Genomic DNA, 19,354 nt, shown 5'->3' with positions numbered 1-19,354 from the left:
CCACCAACAAGCAACTGTACCTCCATTATGACAGCTGCCACCCATTCCACATCAAACGGTCCCTTCCCTACAGCCTAGGTCTTCGTGGCAAACAAATCTGCTCCAGTCCGGAATCCCTGAACCATTACACCAACAACCTGAAAACAGCTTTCGCATCCCGCAACTACCCTCCCGACCTGGTACAGAAGCAAATAACCAGAGCCACTTCCTCATCCCTCCAAACCCAGAACCTCCCACAGAAGAACCCCAAAAGTGCCCCACTTGTGACAGGATACTTTCCGGGACTGGATCAGACTCTGAATGTGGCTCTCCAGCAGGGATACGACTTCCTCAAATCCTGCCCTGAAATGAGATCCATCCTTCATGAAATTCTCCCCACTCCACCAAGAGTGTCTTTCCGCCGTCCACCTAACCTTCGTAACCTCTTAGTTCATTCCTATGAAATCACCAAACCACCTACCCTACCCTCTGGCTCCTACCCTCGTAACCGCCCCCAGTGTAAAACCTGTCCCATGCACCCTCCCACCACCACCTACCCCAGTCCTGTAACCGGGAAGGTGTACACGATCAAAGGCAGAGCCACGTGTGAAAGCACCCACGTGATTTACCAACTGACCTGCCTACACTGTGAAGCTTTCTATGTGGGAATGACCAGCAACAAACTGTCCATTTGCATGAATGTTTGTTGGTAATGAGGATCACCCTGTGGCTAAACATGCCTTGTTGCACGGCCAGCACATCTTGGCACAGTGTTACACCGTCCGGGTTATCTGGATACTTCCCACTAACACCAACCTGTCAGAACTCCGGAGATGGGAACTTGCCCTTCAGTATATCCTCTCTTCTCGTTATCCGCGAGGCCTCAACCTTCGCTAATTTCAAGTTGCCGCCGCTCATACCTCATCTGTCTTTCAACAACATCTTTGCCTCTTTACTTCCGCCTCGACTGACGTCTCTGCCCAAACTCTTTGCCTTTACAAATGTCTGCTTGTGTCTGTGTATGTGCGGATGGATATGTGTGTGTGTGCGAGTGCATACCTGTCCTTTTTTCCCCCTAAGGTAAGTCTTTCCGCTCCCGGGATCGGAATGACTCCTTACCCTCTCCCTTAAAACCCACATCCTTTCGTCTTTCCCTCTCCTTCCCTCTTTCCTGATGAAGCAACCGTTTGTTGTGAAAGCTTGAATTTTGTGTGTATGTTTGTGTTTGTTTGTGTGTCTATCGACCTGCCAGCGCTTTTGTTCGGTAAGTCTCATCATCTTTGATTTTTATATATATATAATTTTTTTTTTAACTGTTCCAGTTGTATCTTCCCCTCACATCCATGATGTTCTCTATGCTAAAAGTATCAGCCTCCTAAATTACTTGATTTGATACTAACTTACTTTCAAATTTTGGTAATACTGTCAGAATTTTTCTAGTAAGTTTTGCAATATGTGCAATATATTGGCCCTCCACCATCAACATATTCAGGGTGTAGCCAACAAAAACTGTTTGTTGTCCATATGCATCCTAGTTCTCCTGAAATTCTTCCACAACTTTTGGTGCAAGTAATACATAACCTAATCAAATGTGGCAAATCTTTGAATAAAGAATATGAATGTTCTATTGAATGTTTAGCACAGGCATTTTTTCAGGGTACTGAATTGTAATAACAAATTTTTATCATTTGATTTCAAAAGACATCAGACCTTTTCACTGCCAAATTCCTATCCATCATCACCCTGAAACACTGACTGGATGATTACATCCATTTTTCACAGTCTGCATTATCTCTTGCCTCATTTCGAAAAATATAGACTTCTCTTTAAAAAGATAAACAGCTGATATGTAAATTCTTGTATAATTACGTGTAGAATAGGAACATATTGAACCTCATAAAGATTTGTTTTCCATAGATCCTGATAAATCTGCATTGATTTTTGCTGGAGTGCTGTTGATTTATATATGATGGTGGCCGAAAATGTGAATATGAAATTCCAGCACTGGTGCTGTTCATCCAGCTGGCACCACACGAGGGCACAGTCATGTGTATGTTTTGTAAACCCTCATCGCCAGATTTTTAAAGGCCTCATTGCTACTGTTGTGGAGGCCGAGTTGCCACTATTGTTACAGTAGGCTAAGTTTGTGAGTTTGTGAAATGGCTTCTAGTGCAGTACACTGCTAAGATAATTTCTCCCTGCCACTATTACAGAACTATGCCCCAGGGTCAGGTAACAGGATAGGAGAACGAAAGTTCTACAATACTCCAACGAATTAGTAACAAAGTGACACAAATAAGTTAAAATGGTTTACTTATCTTTGTGATTAGTTGAAATATGAAGTCTGCAACATTGTCTGGAATACAACACAGAAAAGGCCCTCAATGGCTAATTGCAAATAATCGTAGGTCAACTTCACAGTACATAGCAAATGCAATTTACAACAATTGTCCATTCACTTCTAAGAGCTCACTAAATGGCATTCCCTGTCTAAGTCAGCCCTGGATGATGATTTATAACAAAATGGGGGAGAGCTGCTCTTCTATCTTCAGAGTAGGCTTCTGTCCATTGTAGTCTGGTCATTGGCAGATTGTACTCGCTGGCAGTTGGCTGAGGTGAAGTCGATATCTTCATCCTCAGCACTGCCTGTGGTGCTGGTGGAACTCACGCAAGTGTTGAGTCTCTATGACACTGGCACCAGCTCGCATCTTTTTGCCTGTGGTGATTTTGCCCTGGCTGTGTCTTGTTCGGACGACACAGCAGCATGCATGCCTGTGATAGTGTGTGTGTGCGCGCGCGTGCGCGCATCACACTAGCTTGTTACAGAACGGTATTATGATATTATGAAAAGACAATGTTATGAAAAGGATAGTTGCTTACACACACACACACACACACACACACACACACACACTCACTCACACATGCAGACATCAGTTGTGTTTGCGTGAGAGTGTGTGTTTGTGTATGTTATCTAATTCCGATGAAGGCCTTTTTGGCTGAAAGCTTACTCGTCAGGCAGTCTTTTTATTGTGGCTGTCTGTGACTCTGCAGGTCAACTATATGGTGATTAGGAACTATTCTTTTCATAATATTATGATTCTTACATGATTGCTACTTATCATATAGATGAGACACTGAGTCACAGATAGGCACAATTAAAAGAGTGTTATACACTTTAACTTTCGGCCGAAAGGCCTTCTTCTGAAGATGAAAGTGCTAAAACACATGTTCACACAAGTACAATTCACACATACATGACCATTACCTCTGGCTGCCGTGGGCGGACTACCTTGTTGTAGGATTCGTCCGAAAGCTAGCAAAATTTTCATTCTTTTTTGTGTGCCTGTTAATGACTCAGAGCCTCAACTATTCGGTGAGTGATCTCCTTTACTCCTACATTTTTTAAGTTCTGCCAGAACTTTTCTTGCCATATTAACTAGAATATTGTTTACTTTTATTTGATTTCATTGCTGAGACAAAACAACAATGGTCTTACACCCCTGTTACCAGCTTCGAAACTAAGTTAATTGCGTAGTTTGTCCCCCTGTTATTCTAGTACAACCAGACAATATTCCTGAGGAGTAGTAAGAGATCCTTTACTAGATCATTGTTAAAAACAGTCCCTTCAGAGTGTAATGACCGAAATATCCAAATATTTTGTGTGTTTTAACCTCCTGTGCTTCACATTGGAGAATTAAATGTGGTTTGATGTCATCTCCCACACCACATAGTTTGCACATAGTGGCTTCTTTCACTATACACATCATGGGGAGGTGTTTACCTGAAGCTCCCATGGCCAATCATTAGACCTGCGTTAGTTTGTCTGCCTTTTGTTCAATCTGCAAATTTCAAAACTTCTCTTAAAACATACCTTCATTATATTGCCATGTTCATGTTTCTTGATCTTAGATCAATATTCTTTGTGCTGCCTGTTGATCCAACTGCATAGTTTAGATTTTACTATCGCCCGAGTAACGGGAAAGGTTCTGGTTCAACAAATGAATTCTTCGTCCGTTCCCTGGTCAGCCTATCAGGTTGCTCGTTACCTCTAATTCCTGAGTGACCAGGGACCCACAGCATATTTACCCACTTGCTTACCCTCACCTTACAGTTGATTCTGGTGTTATATTAGTTACTTTATAACAGTCAATCAAGATGTGTCAATAATCTTTCAGCTATGTGTCTTTTCTCTCTCTCTCTCTCTCTCTCTCTCTCTGTATGTGTGTGTGTATGTGTGTTTTACGTAAAGTTCTATTTTCTTTTGATTAATTAAGTGGAATATTGCTTATTTTATAACAATGAATCAATATGTATTGATCAGAAAGCTACTACTCTAGATGTAGTATTACAACTTATATGTACCTGTTTTTTGTATCTGCTTCGCATAAAATTTTATACTACCTTATACTTTGAAAAGTCTAATATCATGACTGTGATAACTGGGTACTAAATAAAGAAATAGAAATAAATGTTACTGGAAATTTATGTGATGCTGCTTCCTTTTGTCAACATGATGGTTCTGGAATTCATAAACATCATTTTTTTTAACAGCCCATTCACTCATGTCAGATTTTCAATGTACTCATAAAAGCTTGTGAATTCACACGACATAGTCACATATGGCAGCTGCAATGGCCCTTGAAGCACAGCACACGGTTTAACAGTACCACAAATCTATCAGCTCTGTGTATTCACTGCACCCTGTAGTGTAAAATGTGCCTTGTAACTCCACAGAATATTGCCCAATCACATGTCATCAACATTGGTATGTGCCAGAAACCTGAAAGCAAATTCAGAACATTGTGGTGGATCATGAGGTTTCATTTGCTGCACTGTCTGGATCTTGTACGGATACCAGTGTAATATAGATTGCATAACTTTCCGTACTGTTGACCATGGGATGGGCATTTCTTGTGACACTGCATGAGCACTAGCACTGCCCAGGCCACGTTGTGTGGTCAGCAACATCATCAGTAATAGCCTTCATCTTCCAGGTGCCACACCTAGCTCACTTGTACTTCCAAATTTCTTTATTATCTTGTTTAAACCATTTATTGACATTGGGCCTCTCCTCACATATTTCCATTGGAGATACTCTCTCAATTTCACATTTTAATTTCTGCCATTCGCATAAAACAGTTTCACTAAAAATGCTTTATCTCTCTTCTCAATAACCATACTGCTCACTCACATTATGGCTTTTCAAATGACAACATGAATGTTGTCATACAACCAGTGTACTTTGACAGATTTTCATCTGTTGACCAAAATTGGGACTAACTTTTTTCCAGCTTAAATCGGTTCCGCATTAATGCATTAGCGTATCTACCAAGTTTTGCTGCCGTACACTAAATACAGCCCACAATGGACCTCTGTGAAGAGCTGCACTTGAATTATAACCATGCGGTAGTTACTTCAGCATGAAGTTTTGTGGCGCCTCAACCCTTTCATTTGACACCACTTTGTTAGTGGTCGCTTTGCCTTTTCCAAATTTGGACATCATCTTCGAATAGCTTCTGGTGCTTTCTTTGCCTTAGTGTTCATTATCTCTGTACGGTATCTTAAACACAATTATTTTTCCATGTGTCTTACATGATGCATCCGTTTCCATCACAACTGAAGTTCTTCAAATGAAACTGCCTTTCTGATTTGGCAGCATGATAGATCCAATTATATTTACCATTGTGTATATTGTGGTCACTGTGAACTTTTGTTGTGATAACTGCACATTGTTGGTGTCACTTTTCATTCAATTTTTACCAGTTAATAACTTTTATAACTATCTATCAATGTATTAAGGAATTTTACCATCAAAGCTGAATCATTAAGTTTAACATATGGCAGTTGCATGTGTAAAACCAAACCTTCAAATTTGGCTGTATGACTCACAGTGTCTTTCACTCGAATATGATTAAAATTATAAAAACAGTCTTAATTTTTTTTCTTTTTGTATATCAGGTTGGGTAGACTAAGCAGCTTTCTTTCTTGTCAAAAAAAGGCCATTTAATTTTACCACTGTATCATTAGCTGTGTCATGCAATCTATAGCTTCTACATAACCTTCTAATGTTCAACATAATTCATGGGAATTATTGACATCTGTCAGTTTCACTTTATATGCTGCAGGTTGTTCACAGTTGCAAACATGTACTAGTGGTTCAGTTTTATGATGCTTGTAACATGAAATTCATTAACTGCTGGAACGTACAGTAAAATTTGTATCATAAGCTTCTACACATTCCTGTTTGCAGCATGTCATCTAATGATATCTCAAGACCGTGGAACTCCGTGATTAATCTACCAACAATATTTGAGCAAGCAGTTTAGACTTATGATGTAATGAATGCAGCAACAGTGGTAAACAGGAAGAACATTTACTCAAAGACTGTAACAATAAAACATGGCGCTCCACGAACATAGTACCATGTTTTGCTAACATATTGATGAATCACAGATACTTCGTGTGACATTGCCGTGCTTTAATGAACACCTGGAATTGTATGGGGTACAATAAGACACAAGCACCATTTTCTGCTACCATATTAATGAGTTGTAGAGATTTCATGTAATGCTGCCATGCTTTAATTAACAGCCGGAATTGTATTGGGTACAACAGGAGATACAAGCATCAAAAAAAAAAAAAAAAAAAAAAAAAAAAAAAAAAAAAAAAAAAAACACGTCTAACAGCAATACAGAGGAACCTAAACACACATGAACATGCACAGTGGGGGGATCTGTGTGTAAATCTTTGAGTGTGTCATTGTGCACATAAACATGCTCCTTTATGGGAAAAAATAGAGTTCTACATAATTAACACCTAAAATATCAGTTGCCAATAAGCAGAGATACAGATTTTACTCTAACAACTGTAACTAATATTTTAACAGAGTTTCTGTCAAATTTTTAAACTGACTGCAGGTTCCTGCAATGGATATTCCTGGTCAGTCCAGTATACTTGAAGCAACAAGGCTGGGTGAAACAGCATTTTCCGCAATGGAAGTATCAGGATCAGAGACAGCAGACAAGACACCTTCACCTGGAGCAGGCAGTGAATTTCTGGTTGACGAAGAAGCTGCCTCCACTTGTCCTCTGTTGACACCATCACCTCCTGCAGGTGCATTCCACATATCTCTCACCGCTGTGGCCCGACCACCAGGTAACTGTATTTGTAACATTAATGGAATATGTGTTTGTGAGTCTCATGTGGAGTCCATACTGAACTTTGGGTTCTACCATAACTGACTGGGCAGTTCAATTCAGAGGTCATATGGAGGCAAGGGCATATGACCTCTAATACGACCATGCCTAGTAAAGCATTGAGGTGCCCAAACCACCATTCTGGTTAAGGACAGCTATTACTTGTGAGTGTGTTGGGAGGAGGGGGTTGCAGAAAGAAGCAAAGTATGCAACCCACTCCTCTTCATTATGTGTAGTATGCATCTTCCCTTGCCTGTGTCATGGTGGGCTTACTGGTGCCACGTTGCTATCCCACTCACTTGCTGACTCTTCCACCCATCCATTTCCCTCTCTTTCCCTCAACCTCTCCCTTCTCCTCCACTGTTGCAATCCAAGGAGAAGTGGTCATAACCTCCCCCTTCCCCCAAACTACATTACCTTCAGAAAAAAAGCTAGAGTCCCGAAAATTGGAAGTAATTCTGGAAAATGACCAGCAGTGTTTAACACAGAATACTTTTCACTGCATATTTGAGGGCGTACTCATGTGGATGGCCTTGCAACTGGAATTGCTGCAGGAAACATTCCGGACAGGAAAAGGCATCATTCAAAGGCTGACCGTATCTGCTGCCAACAATAAATCTGACACGGTTCCGGAGTCCACAGATAGAACTGACAAACCACTGGAAGTTCACTAAGGCAAAACGAAAAAGTAATGCCCTCCACTAAGAAAAACGTGATTGAAAGACTGACTTTCCCAAACATAGGAAAAAATAGCTGAAATATAACAGCGCTTCTCTACTTACACACTATAGTCTGAAGACCCTTTGTTATAATTGTAGTCCTAAGTGAAATACTCATACTGATAATGCTGATTGAACACTTTGATTTTATATCATGTGAATCATGATGTTCTCCTTTGAAGAGAAGATGTGCAAACAAATTTGTGACACAGCTATGGCCACCCACATGACCCTCCTAAGCCAACCTGTTTATGGGCCATCTAGAGGAAACTTCCTATCCTCCCAAACTCCAAAGACTTGGTCTGGTTCAGGCTCATTGACATCATGATGATCTGGACTTGGGGAGAAAGACACCCTATTCTCATTCCTTCAGAATGTCAACACCTTCTCTCCCATCCTCTTTACCTGGTCCTACTCAACACAGCATGCCGCCTTCTTGGATGTTGACATCTTTCTCTCTGATCGCTCCATACACACCTCTGTCGACATTAAACTCACCAACAGTCATCAGTGTCTACATTTTGGTAGTTGCCATCCCTTCCACATCAAAAACCTCTCCCTGTAGTCTGGCCCACCCGAGGATGGCATACCTGTAGTGATGAGAACTCCCTTACACAGTATGCTGAAGGTCTCACAAATTCCTTTCCTTTTCTCACAAATTCAAGACCTAGTCTGAAAACAGATTTCCAGTGCTATATCCCCACACACCCCGCAATCCTCCCACCATGTCTGAGAAACAGCTATAAAGGAGTCCCCCTTTGTCACCAAATACCACATGGACTGGATCACCTGAACCTTGCCCTCTGTCAGAACTTTGCTTATAGCTCATCTTGCCCTGAAATTATCAACATCCTACCAAAGATCCTTCCCACCCTTCCTAAAGTGGCTTCTGTCACGCACTCAATCTCCACATCATTCTAGTCCATAACTGAGCCACTTCAAACCCCAACCCCTGACACAGAGATCCTATCCCTGTGGAACACCCAGGTGCAAGACCTGCCCAATCCACCCACACAGCTCTTCCTATGCCAATCCTATCACAGGCTTAGCCTACCAAGTCAGGTGCCGAGCCACCTATTAAATAAGCCACATCGTATACCAGCTCTACTGCAATCATTGCACAGCCTTTTATACTGATATGACTAGCAGCCAACTGCCCACTGTAATGAATGGCCACCACAAAACTGTGACCAAATGCAAAGTGGACTTCCATTGAACATAACATACTTGATTTCAATGACTACTTCACAAGCTGGACCATCTGGATCCTTGTCTCCAACACCAGCTTTTCTGAACAGCACAGATGGGCGTTATCCCTACAACACATTCTCTGCTTCCAAAATCATGCTGGCCTTAACCTTCAGTAACATATTGCCACACACCCTCCACCCAGCAGTTTCCAACCCCTCTGTCCTATCATCTCCTCCAAATTCCACATCCCCTCACCCTCATTGTGGGCTACTCTCTGCTAACACACTCACCATCTTTTACTCTTTTCTTCTCCTCTTGTTTTCTTCACCCACACTCCCCCTCCCCTCCCTTCTTTTCTGAAGATGGCTTCACTCAAATGCTACTCACACACACATGAGACCAGCCAGAAACAGCGGGCATGTGTGTGTGTTGTGTTTGTGTGAATGTGTATGTGTATGTTGTGTAGTTCAGAAGAAGGCCTTTTGCCCAAAAGCTTATTTGTTTAGTAGTCTTCTTGTGCCTGTCAGCAACTCAGCATCTTCATAATATGGTGAGTAGCATACCAGTCTATCCTTTGCATAATATTGTGTTTATTCCATCCTGGATTTTCCATAGTATGATGGTGGTAATATTGTGTACACAAGGCGTAAAAGGCCAGTGCATTGGTGGAATGGCTATTTGTACTCGGTGGGCCATGTGAAAAAGTTTGTGACATATTATGGTTGCACGTCGGGAATTAACATACTTACCATGCAAAATGGTAGCTTGAGGTAGACACATGGAAATCATTAGGGAACCAAGGATATCAACAATGTATGGTGAACATACAAAATTTCAGGCTTTACCTTTCACCATGGGCAACGCAGGATCCGGTGGCCTTCACTTAATGATATAGAGCAACAGCATTTGTATAGTTTTGTCAGTGCAAAGAAAAAAGCATCACTGCATAAAATAACCACAGAAATCAATGTCGGATGTACAACGAATGTATCTATTAGGAGGGCGCAGCAAAATTTGATGTTAATGGGCTATGACTGCAGAGACTGACATGAGTGTCTTTGCTAGCAGCACAACATTGCCTGCAGCATCTGTCCTGGGCTTGTAACTGTATTGCTTAGATCCCAAAAGACTGGAAAACTGTGGCCTGGTCAGTTGAGTCCCAATTTCAGTTGCTAAGAGCTGACGGTAGGGTTCGAGTTTGGTGCAGACCCCACAAACCCGTGGACCCAAGTTGTCAATAAGGCACTGTGCAAGCTGATGGTGACTCCATAATAGTGTGGGCTGCATTTACATGGAATGGACTGGATCCTCCCATTCAGCTGAACTGATCATTGTTCGGAAATGGTTATGTTCAGGTATTTGGGGACTATTTGCAGTTGTTCATGGACTCTGTGTTCCCAAACAACAATGGAATTTTTATGGATGACAGCGCATTGTTTCATTTGAGTGAATGATTTGGCCACCCACATTACCCAACATGAATCCCAGTGCACATTTATGGAACGTAATGGAAAGTCAGTTTGTTCACAAAATCCTGCACCAGCAACACTTTCACAGTAATGGATGGCTGTAGAGGCAGCATGACTCAGTATTTTTGCATGGGACTTCCAAGGATTTTTTGAGTCCATACAACACCAAGTTGCTGCTTTACGCCAGGCCAGAGGAGGTCCAACACTGCCTGACAGGGAATTAAAATGCTTCTAGAAATTGACTGTAGAGTTAATTCCTCATAATCATATCAATGAATTTTAAAATGCTACTCATTGGTGATTGTTACACTGACAGTTCCACTATCTTGAGCTCTGTTGAAGTGTAGCATTCAAAGAGCCATTTTAGACAATAACCACTAAACTCTAGAATGTGACTTGATTCCATCTTTTGTCTATAAGGCCTGTCCTTGTTTTAGTTGTTAGTTCAATGATAATAATATATTGCCTTGTTTCAATGTGTTACCATTATTATGCTTTCATGATTTCCACCTGGTGTCCTGACAAACAATACTCACCTGTCAATTTCCCCTTGCGGGAGAGCCATGAACATTCCTTATCATGTTAAAGTTGTTACAGAAATGGCTCTATTACTTGTCATGAGTTTGAACTTGGGACAAATAATATTTCCTCTTAGAGAAATGATAGTAAACAACAAAAGATGGAAAAGGGAACTGTAAAACATTCAATGTCTATGACCCAGGCATGGAGGGGGAGGGGGGGGGGGGGGCGCGCATTACTTATTCAACATGTAGAAGAGGCCAACCAGCAATGGGTTTTGTAGCTCTTGACCCATAGTGAAGGGAAAAATGCCTCGTACATGGATTCACATCTGGTTACATCCACTGGTACTTAGTTTTCCAATGGCTGGCATAGAAGTTTGAAACAGCCAGTCTTACCTGGTTAAATCTACATGGTCTCTCTAAGTGGCTCAGGAGTGCATTACACATCAAGAGACAGCCACAAGTGTGTGTGAAGTGATTGCAATTATGTTATTATTATTATTATTATTATTTCATAAAGATAAACAACAATGAGATTTTAGAGTTTGAGCAAGGCATATGTAATGAATAGTTTGAAAATGAGCTGAAACCAAAAACTGATAGTACTGAGATTTTGGGAGCAAATATAAATGGTTACCCTTGAGACAAGGCATGTGGGATGAGAGGTGGCACAGTCATAGCTCAATAGACAAAATATCACAAATTAACCATATTTAAAACTGAATCTGCTTACAAAATTGTTGAGGAAAGTTAGCTATCAAGGACCCTGTTGTTGACCACCAGACTTGCCTACAGAACAGAGAAAACCTCTGTTTTTTGGTATATGTATATTGTCAAGCCATGTCATAAAAGGCAGAGGAGTGTTTAAACACCCCACAATCAGTTGATGAAATCACTGTTTCATAAGTGGTGGATGAGACATAATTTACTGTTATGTTATTCTAAAAGCCATGTCTCAAAGGTACCTAGGACAATGGGTTTGGAACCTTATCCACAGAAGAAATGTTTTAGTCTTCTTGGTGTATTAATCAAGTTTACTTGAGCAGAATAGGTTTAGTCATTTAATTTATAATTGATAATAAGGCTACTTTTTTGGAAAAATTCCAAGTATTTAATGCCTGTACTTTATTAATATTCTTCAAAACTAGACACAGCACTGTTTACTTCAAAAACTTCTGTTGCCATGTAGAATAGATGTTCCAGTAACTAATCATAAATCTTAGTTTAAAGATATTATATAGCTGATTTTGTAAATATATAAAACACTTTAAACAACGTTATTTTATGTGAAATACCAGTCTGTGTTTCAGGGTATCAAAGTCCAGTTTTCCTCTAGTGTTGTGATGGTGTATGTTATCTCTTGTATGAAATTCACTTCAGTTGCCTTTTTTCATTAAGTAATCCTGCATATATATGTAGGTGTATGACAATCAGTATTATGAACTTTATAGAGAGGGACCTGCAGTGCTTCATAGAACTAATTATGCTCATTTTTCTGATAACTTTTCAAAATTTTGACAGTGTAACAGGAATGTCCCCTTTTCAGTATGTCATAGGAGATGTGTGAATGGAAAAATCCAAGTATTCCATCTTCAGATTCTCATTAATGGCTGCACCTGTCAGTTTCTAGCACATTTGATTTATTTGCTTCCCGGCATGGCTAATGTGTCCCTTCCTGTTTAATTTGGAACCAGTGTGAAAGCCGAACAGTTTTATGAATTCACTTTGGGCACCTTAAATCAATACTAGAATTAGTTCATGTGCATTATTAGGCTTACTAAGTAGTTCAATAAAAGAAAAACCAGTTCATTGCTAGTTATAATTTTCCTCAGTTTCCTGATGTAGTGCTGCTGTGCCATGATACATATTAAGCAGTGCCTTCTCATCTGCATTACAGACTTTGAATTACTCCTCCATGTTTCATTAATTGCAGTGAAGAATAGGAACAGAGCAAGGAGTGAGTCCAGTAGCACAAAAGCCTGACCTTTCGTCAGCATAGAGCAAATATTTCTGACTGAGACAAACTGTCTCCTACTGCTTAAATTGGACGATTTGATTACAGCTAAAGATGGCCTGTGTATGCTGTAAAATTCCAGTTTGTGCATATAGGATGTCAAAGAGTGTAAGTCAGTGACTTCACTGAGATCACACAAAATACAATTCATACGAAATCCTTAATTTAAAATGCAGGTGGTACCTAGTTAATGACCTTAGTGACAGCAGAATTTTTACCTTGTTGGAATCCAAACTGTCTGTTGGGGAGGAGATCATGCTTTTCGAAATATTTGTTTAGCTAGTTGCATATAAGAGACTTGAAGAGTATGGAGAAGACAGGACCAATAGAAATCTTTTCCAAATGCCCACAGAGAGATGGGATAAGTGATCATGCTGAAGCTGTGGCAACAGCCTTCATCAAAACACATAGAGCGGCAAACTAAGCAGAGAATTCTCCACGTTAAGTAAACAGAATTAAGATTATGTTACCTCATACTTCAGACAGGAGACAGATTTATATAAGTTGGACAATGAACATGTAGAGGAACTGTGGCTCAAAATTGAGCGAGTATTCAGTCATGCTGTAGAAAAATATATACCTGCCACAATAATCAAAGCTGATGGAGATCCCTTCCAGTGAACAAGCAATATCCTGAGGATTCATAATAAACAGTGGCCGCTGCACTGTAGCTATAAAAGCACTCCATCTTCAGGCTGCAAGTGGCCCATCGGGACCACCTGACTGCTGTGTCATCCTCAGCTGAGGATGCAGATAGGAGGAGCGTGTGGTCAGCACACCATTCTCCCGGTTGTTATGATGGTTTTCTGTGACCGGAGCCGCTACTATTCAGTCGAGTAGCTCCTCAATTGGCATCATGAGGCTGAGTGCACCCCGAAAAATGGCAACAGCGCATGGCTGCCCAGATGGTTACCCATCCAAGTGCCGGCCACACCCAACAGTGCTTAACTTCGGTGATCTGACGGAAACTGGTGTATTCACTGCAGCAAAGCCATTGCCTACTGTAGCTATAAAACAAAGCATAAATCTTTCAATAGATAGATACTAACTGTGTGACCAATATGTGTAGGATACAATAACTGTGATAGCAAAATAGTGTCGCAGAGTCTCTCCAAAAAAACTTATGTAATAATGGCTGTATTTTAAAACTGCCAGCAGCACAAAAATTAGTGTTTGTGAACTTATTAATAATACTTGGACTGAAGAAGGTGGCTATTGAAAACAAATGTTATTTAAATGTTTTTTCAGTAAGGAGGATAAAGTAATATTCCCTGCATTAGATTTCCATACAGATTCTATGTTTTCATTGTTCGATACTTTTGCTGCTCAAATAAAAGAGCAGCTAAAATCACTAAAACCTAGCAAGGTACCAGGACCTAGTAGAGTCCCTGTCAGGCTCTATATTCATTTTCAAACCTACCATTATACATAAGATGCCTCATAAATAAAAGAAATAAACTTTTAATGTTAATACAAATAAATGGAAAGTCAGGTAAATATCAGCAGATTTGTTACAAGAATCACAATGTCACCTCTAAATTTGTGAAATTGACCAGATATTTGTGGACAAATACAAGCTAATGTCATGCTACCACACTATTGTAGAGCAAATAAAACAAAAGGGGGACAAGAGTTGTCTACATACACACATAAATCTGTGTCGAATCCTGGGCCTTACAGGAAAGTGAGTATAGTGTTAGACTATTCTTGGAGTGCTGTGTCACAACAGTGTATTTCCAATAACACACAAACTGTTAGTAGTGGTAGTTTGCAGTCTCCCAGCAGAAAATATTGTACAGACTTAACTGAAGACCTTCTATTTGTGATGAGCTTTTAATATTGATCTCTTTGTAGATGGTGCTGACTGATGTCCAACTTTAAATATCTTCTGCAGTAAAGTTCCCAACAAGAAGACATTAATAAATTTTTATATACAACTACCATCAGTGACCAAGTTCATGTTGTGATACATAAATACTGTAAAACTGGTTCACAGCCCATGACTCAATCACAGTGTTTTGAGAGAACTTACAGGCCTTACACTGGGAGGAGATGTGCAAAGTAAACAGATTATATGAAATATTAACGTCATTTTTAAATATTTTCTATGATCTTTCAGTAATAACTTCCTTTAAAACAAAAGAAGGAAGATGGTTAACGCTATGGATTAAAATGTCTAGTGGATAAAATAAAGATCTATCTAATGCAAAGGATAGTGAAGCACCCAGAAGACATGGTTGGATGTCAATTTAACTTGATACACATACATTCCAGCAGTAGGTATCAAAATAATTAGAGGTGCAATCCTCTGCAAAAGGCAGAATGGCCACCAGAGTACATTAGTATTGTTTGTCTTTAGCGTTCTTCCAGGCATAGTAGGGCTATATGTGGGGCACGAACAGAGTCAGATGTAGAACAAGGACTGTGAAGGACATGGAGATGCCATTACTTGCATGAGACAACATTGTCAGCACCCAATAGGATTTAAAAGGAGCCTAATAATTGGTATCCATTGGGCCAGCTGTTCGAATCGAGCAGTGTTCAGATTTGAGGGGTGTTCGGATGTGGCAGTGGCCCATTGTTGGACTACGTGTGAACGTGAGAGTAGGTACACTACTGAGGGTTCCCATTGACCATGTCTGACCACCACAATGGAGGATTGCCATATTGTGCACCAAACACCTCAGAACCCCTTCACATTTGTGCCTGCCATCCAAGAACAAATAATGGACTCTTTGCAATATTCTCTGTCTTTCCACACAATTCGTCAGAGACTGGCAGCATAGCTGGGCAACATTAATCACAAAAGTTAGCTTCACTGATCATTAAGGCATTAGTAATAAGTTTGAATTTGTTAAACATTAAAGCATTGCTTCACAGGGAATTTATCGGAAGTTGAAGTTAATCGTTAACTTGTAATAGTTAACTTTATGTTGTGGGTAAAGTAAAATGAGCAAATGAATCAAATGCATTACCATTGTTTAAATTTTTTGCATGGGGAAGTTTAAGTGTGACATGGAAGATAGGAAACAGTATAATTATTTATTTTATAATTATTTAGTTGTCAATATTAAATTGTGGGATAATCAAAATACCAGAGAAAAAGACAGCATCGGTGCATATTTCCCTTAATAAGATGCTGCTTTAATTGAATCAATGATGCGTCTTCGCAGTTATTTACTTGAAATTGAACTTTTGCTGGGGCTTAAAGTTTTTATCAATTTCTCAAATTACTTCAGCTCAAGGACATTTAAAGGAATCATGTTTCTATCAGCAAACTTTAGTATGCACTGGTCCACATTGGCTTGAGACTCACTTCTGCCAGTTGCTGCAACATCAAAAGACTCTCCAATGCTTCTCTGTCATATGATTTTAACCTGATTACTGCTACTGGCTCTGCTGTTGAGAACTGAATGCTCAAGACTGATATTTGTTTTGGCTTTCATTGGCTGGACCCAGCATTATTTCTTCAAAATGTAAATAACGCAGTTCATGTGCTCTCTTTGTGTGTTGTTTCAAATTGTTAAGTCTAAAAGTGTGAGCCCTTACAGATTATTTTTTAGGCAATCTCACTTTACAGTCGAAAAGTATTTGTTCTCTTGATCCGGATACAAAATTAACATAATCATTTAAATGCACCCACAGATTTTTGTCAGTTGTAGAGCTAGAATCTGATTCCACAATTTAGTTTCCACTGTCAATCAACTAACAAAAAGTAGTACTTAATGCATACTCTGTAAACAAACAACAATAAATAGTGAACACCTACAGTTATTCTCACTCATACTTGATTTTTACATCAATTGTACACATCCTAGAGTAGCCGCACACCTACAAGACCTGAAGTTGTCGGAACATGAATTCTGCAGGTGGCATGGCCTCATTTTTGTCATAAATAGTAGGTACCTAATTAATGATTAACAGAGTTAAAGAAGGGTAACTTAAGTTAAAGAGTCCATTACTGTTTTTCAGAATTAACTTAAAAGTTAATCCATTACTTGAAAATTTAACTTCATTAATTAATGATTAATGGTCTTGCGCCCAGCTATGACTGGTAGCTGCCGGACTAGAGAATTACCATCGAAGACCTGAAGTTGTCGGAACATGAATTCTGCAGGTGGCATGGCCTCATTTTTGTCATAAATAGTAGGTACCTAGTTAACGATTAACAGAGTTAAGGTAACTTAAGTTAAAGAGTCCATTACCGTTTTTCAGAATTAACTTAAAAATTAATCCATTACTTGAAAATTTAACTTCATTAATTAATGATTAATGGTCTTGCACCCAGCTACGATGGTAGCTGCCAGACTAGAGAATTACTATCCAATTTGTAAGGTGCTGTTAGCACCACAACATGTATGAGGTGTCATTAACACCACAACACAAACAGCTGTGTTTGGAGTGGTTCTGTGACTAGGAAGCATGAGTTGCTGATGAATGGCATCACATTGTGTTCAGCGATGAGTCACGGTTATGCACAACTCCAAATGACCATTTTCGGTTAGTTTGGCGGCAACCTGGAGAGAGGTCTCATGCTTCCGGTGTTTTGGAGAGGCACAGCAATGTTACTCCTGGCATCATTATATGAGGAGCCAGTTGGTTTGATTTCAGGTAAAGTTTGTAGTGATTGAGGGAACTCCAATTGCACCTCAGTTTGTCCTGGATACTCTCTCATATGACAGTTTTGTGGTGCCTTTTTTCATCAGGATAATGCTTGTCAACATATGGCACTGGCTTCTATGAATTGTCTGTTGACATTGAGGTGCTCCCATGGCTAGAAAATTCCCCACATCTGCCCCTGGTACAACATGTATGGGGCCACCTGGATCATCAGTTCTGTCCAAGAAAACCATGAAGAATCTGTGGAACTATTAAATAAGAGACTATTAAAAATAGTGAGGTGAACGTAGCAGCTGCAACAGATACAATGACACATTGAGACCATGTGCAACAAAGTATTAATTCTTCTGGCTATTGCAACCTTTCACTGGCTTGTTAGGACTATCCTTAAGCTATCTTTTCAGCGAATCAGTCAATAACTCCAGTTCTATTTTTCTGACTGTGTTCAGTATGCAGTAGTGATATCAAAATATGAAAATATGTAACAATTAACTTACCCCTAATTACACATTCCTTTCAGTTGTTTTGGTTTTTACAACCATTTGTTACAAAGTAATCTACAATAGGAACCACACTCATTTGTACACTATAATTTGCTAATTGCCTAGTGTTTTGGATTTTATGGAGGATTTTGTAAGAAAATGCACTTTATGTTCTCACAAGCCTTTGGCAAATCTAAATAACAGTAATTATGTTGTGGGAATATCCTGTGGCCTTGTCAAGGCCTTTACTCGTGTGGACCATAACACTGTACAGCTACACCTTTGCTCTGTAATCACTGTGTTGCATGGCAGAGGGTACATTCCACTGTGCTGGCTATTAGAGCTTTATCTCATTCCATTCATGTTTGGAGCATGGGAAAAACGATGGTTTAAAAGTCTCTGTGCCTGCTGTAATTAAACTAATCTTGTCCTCATAACCCCCAAAGAAGTGATATGAAGGGGGTTGTAGTATATTCTTAGCGTCATCATTTAAAGGCAGTTCTAGAAACTTTGTTAGTATAGTTTATTGGGATAGTTTCCCTCTATCTTCAAGAGTCTGCCAGTTCAGTTTTTTCAACATCTCCCAGGGGTTCAACAAACCTGTGATCACCATGCTGTTCTTCTCGGTATACGTTCAGTATCCCCTACCAGTCCTATTTGGTATGGGTCCCATGCACTTTCTAGGATGGATTGCACAGGTGATTTGTAAGCAATCGTCTTTGTGGACTAATTGCATTTCCCTAGTAGCCTACCAATAAAACAAAGTCTGCTACCTGCTTTGCCAGTGTCCTTGCCGGAGTGATGACTCACATCAGATCACCTAAGTTAAGCCCTGTCTGGCTTGGCTAGCATTTGGATGGGTGATCATCTGGATTTGCTGAGTGCTGTTGGCAAGTGCGGTGCACTCAGACCTTGTGAGGACAATTGAAGAGCTACTTGATTAAGAACTAGCAGCATTTGTCACATAAACTGACAGTGGCCAAGAGAGCCATCTGCTGACTGCAGGTCCCTCCACTGCTGCATCCAGTGATGCCTATCAACTGAGGATGACATGGCAGTCAGTTGGTACCATTGGGCCTTCTGAGGAATTTAGTGTTAGTTTAGCTACGTGCTTTACCACAACTGAGTCTACTAAGTGTTACACCCAAGTATTTACTTGG

The 19,354-nt window shown here is 40.0% G+C and overlaps 1 protein-coding gene and 1 pseudogene across 2 annotated transcripts in view; one reads left to right on the top strand and one right to left on the bottom strand.

The window, feature by feature from the left end:
- LOC126416519 (neutral and basic amino acid transport protein rBAT-like) overlaps nucleotides 1-19,354 on the top strand; it is an 83,024-nt gene that overhangs the window by 4,766 nt on the left and 58,904 nt on the right. For both annotated transcript variants that reach the window (XM_050084264.1, XM_050084262.1), the window contains exon 2: nucleotides 6,900-7,137. In XM_050084264.1, the coding sequence (XP_049940221.1) occupies nucleotides 6,909-7,137 (229 nt within the window). In that variant the 5' untranslated portion in view covers nucleotides 6,900-6,908. The remainder of the gene's footprint in view (nucleotides 1-6,899; nucleotides 7,138-19,354) is intronic.
- Nucleotides 13,974-14,091, bottom strand: LOC126417910 (5S ribosomal RNA; annotated as a pseudogene).

The sequence above is a fragment of the Schistocerca serialis genome, chromosome 8 (genome assembly GCF_023864345.2).
Source record: "Schistocerca serialis cubense isolate TAMUIC-IGC-003099 chromosome 8, iqSchSeri2.2, whole genome shotgun sequence".
Lineage (NCBI taxonomy): Eukaryota > Metazoa > Arthropoda > Insecta > Orthoptera > Acrididae > Schistocerca > Schistocerca serialis.
The sequence above is the reverse complement of the archived record's forward strand: the minus strand, read 5'-3'. Positions and strand labels throughout refer to the sequence as shown.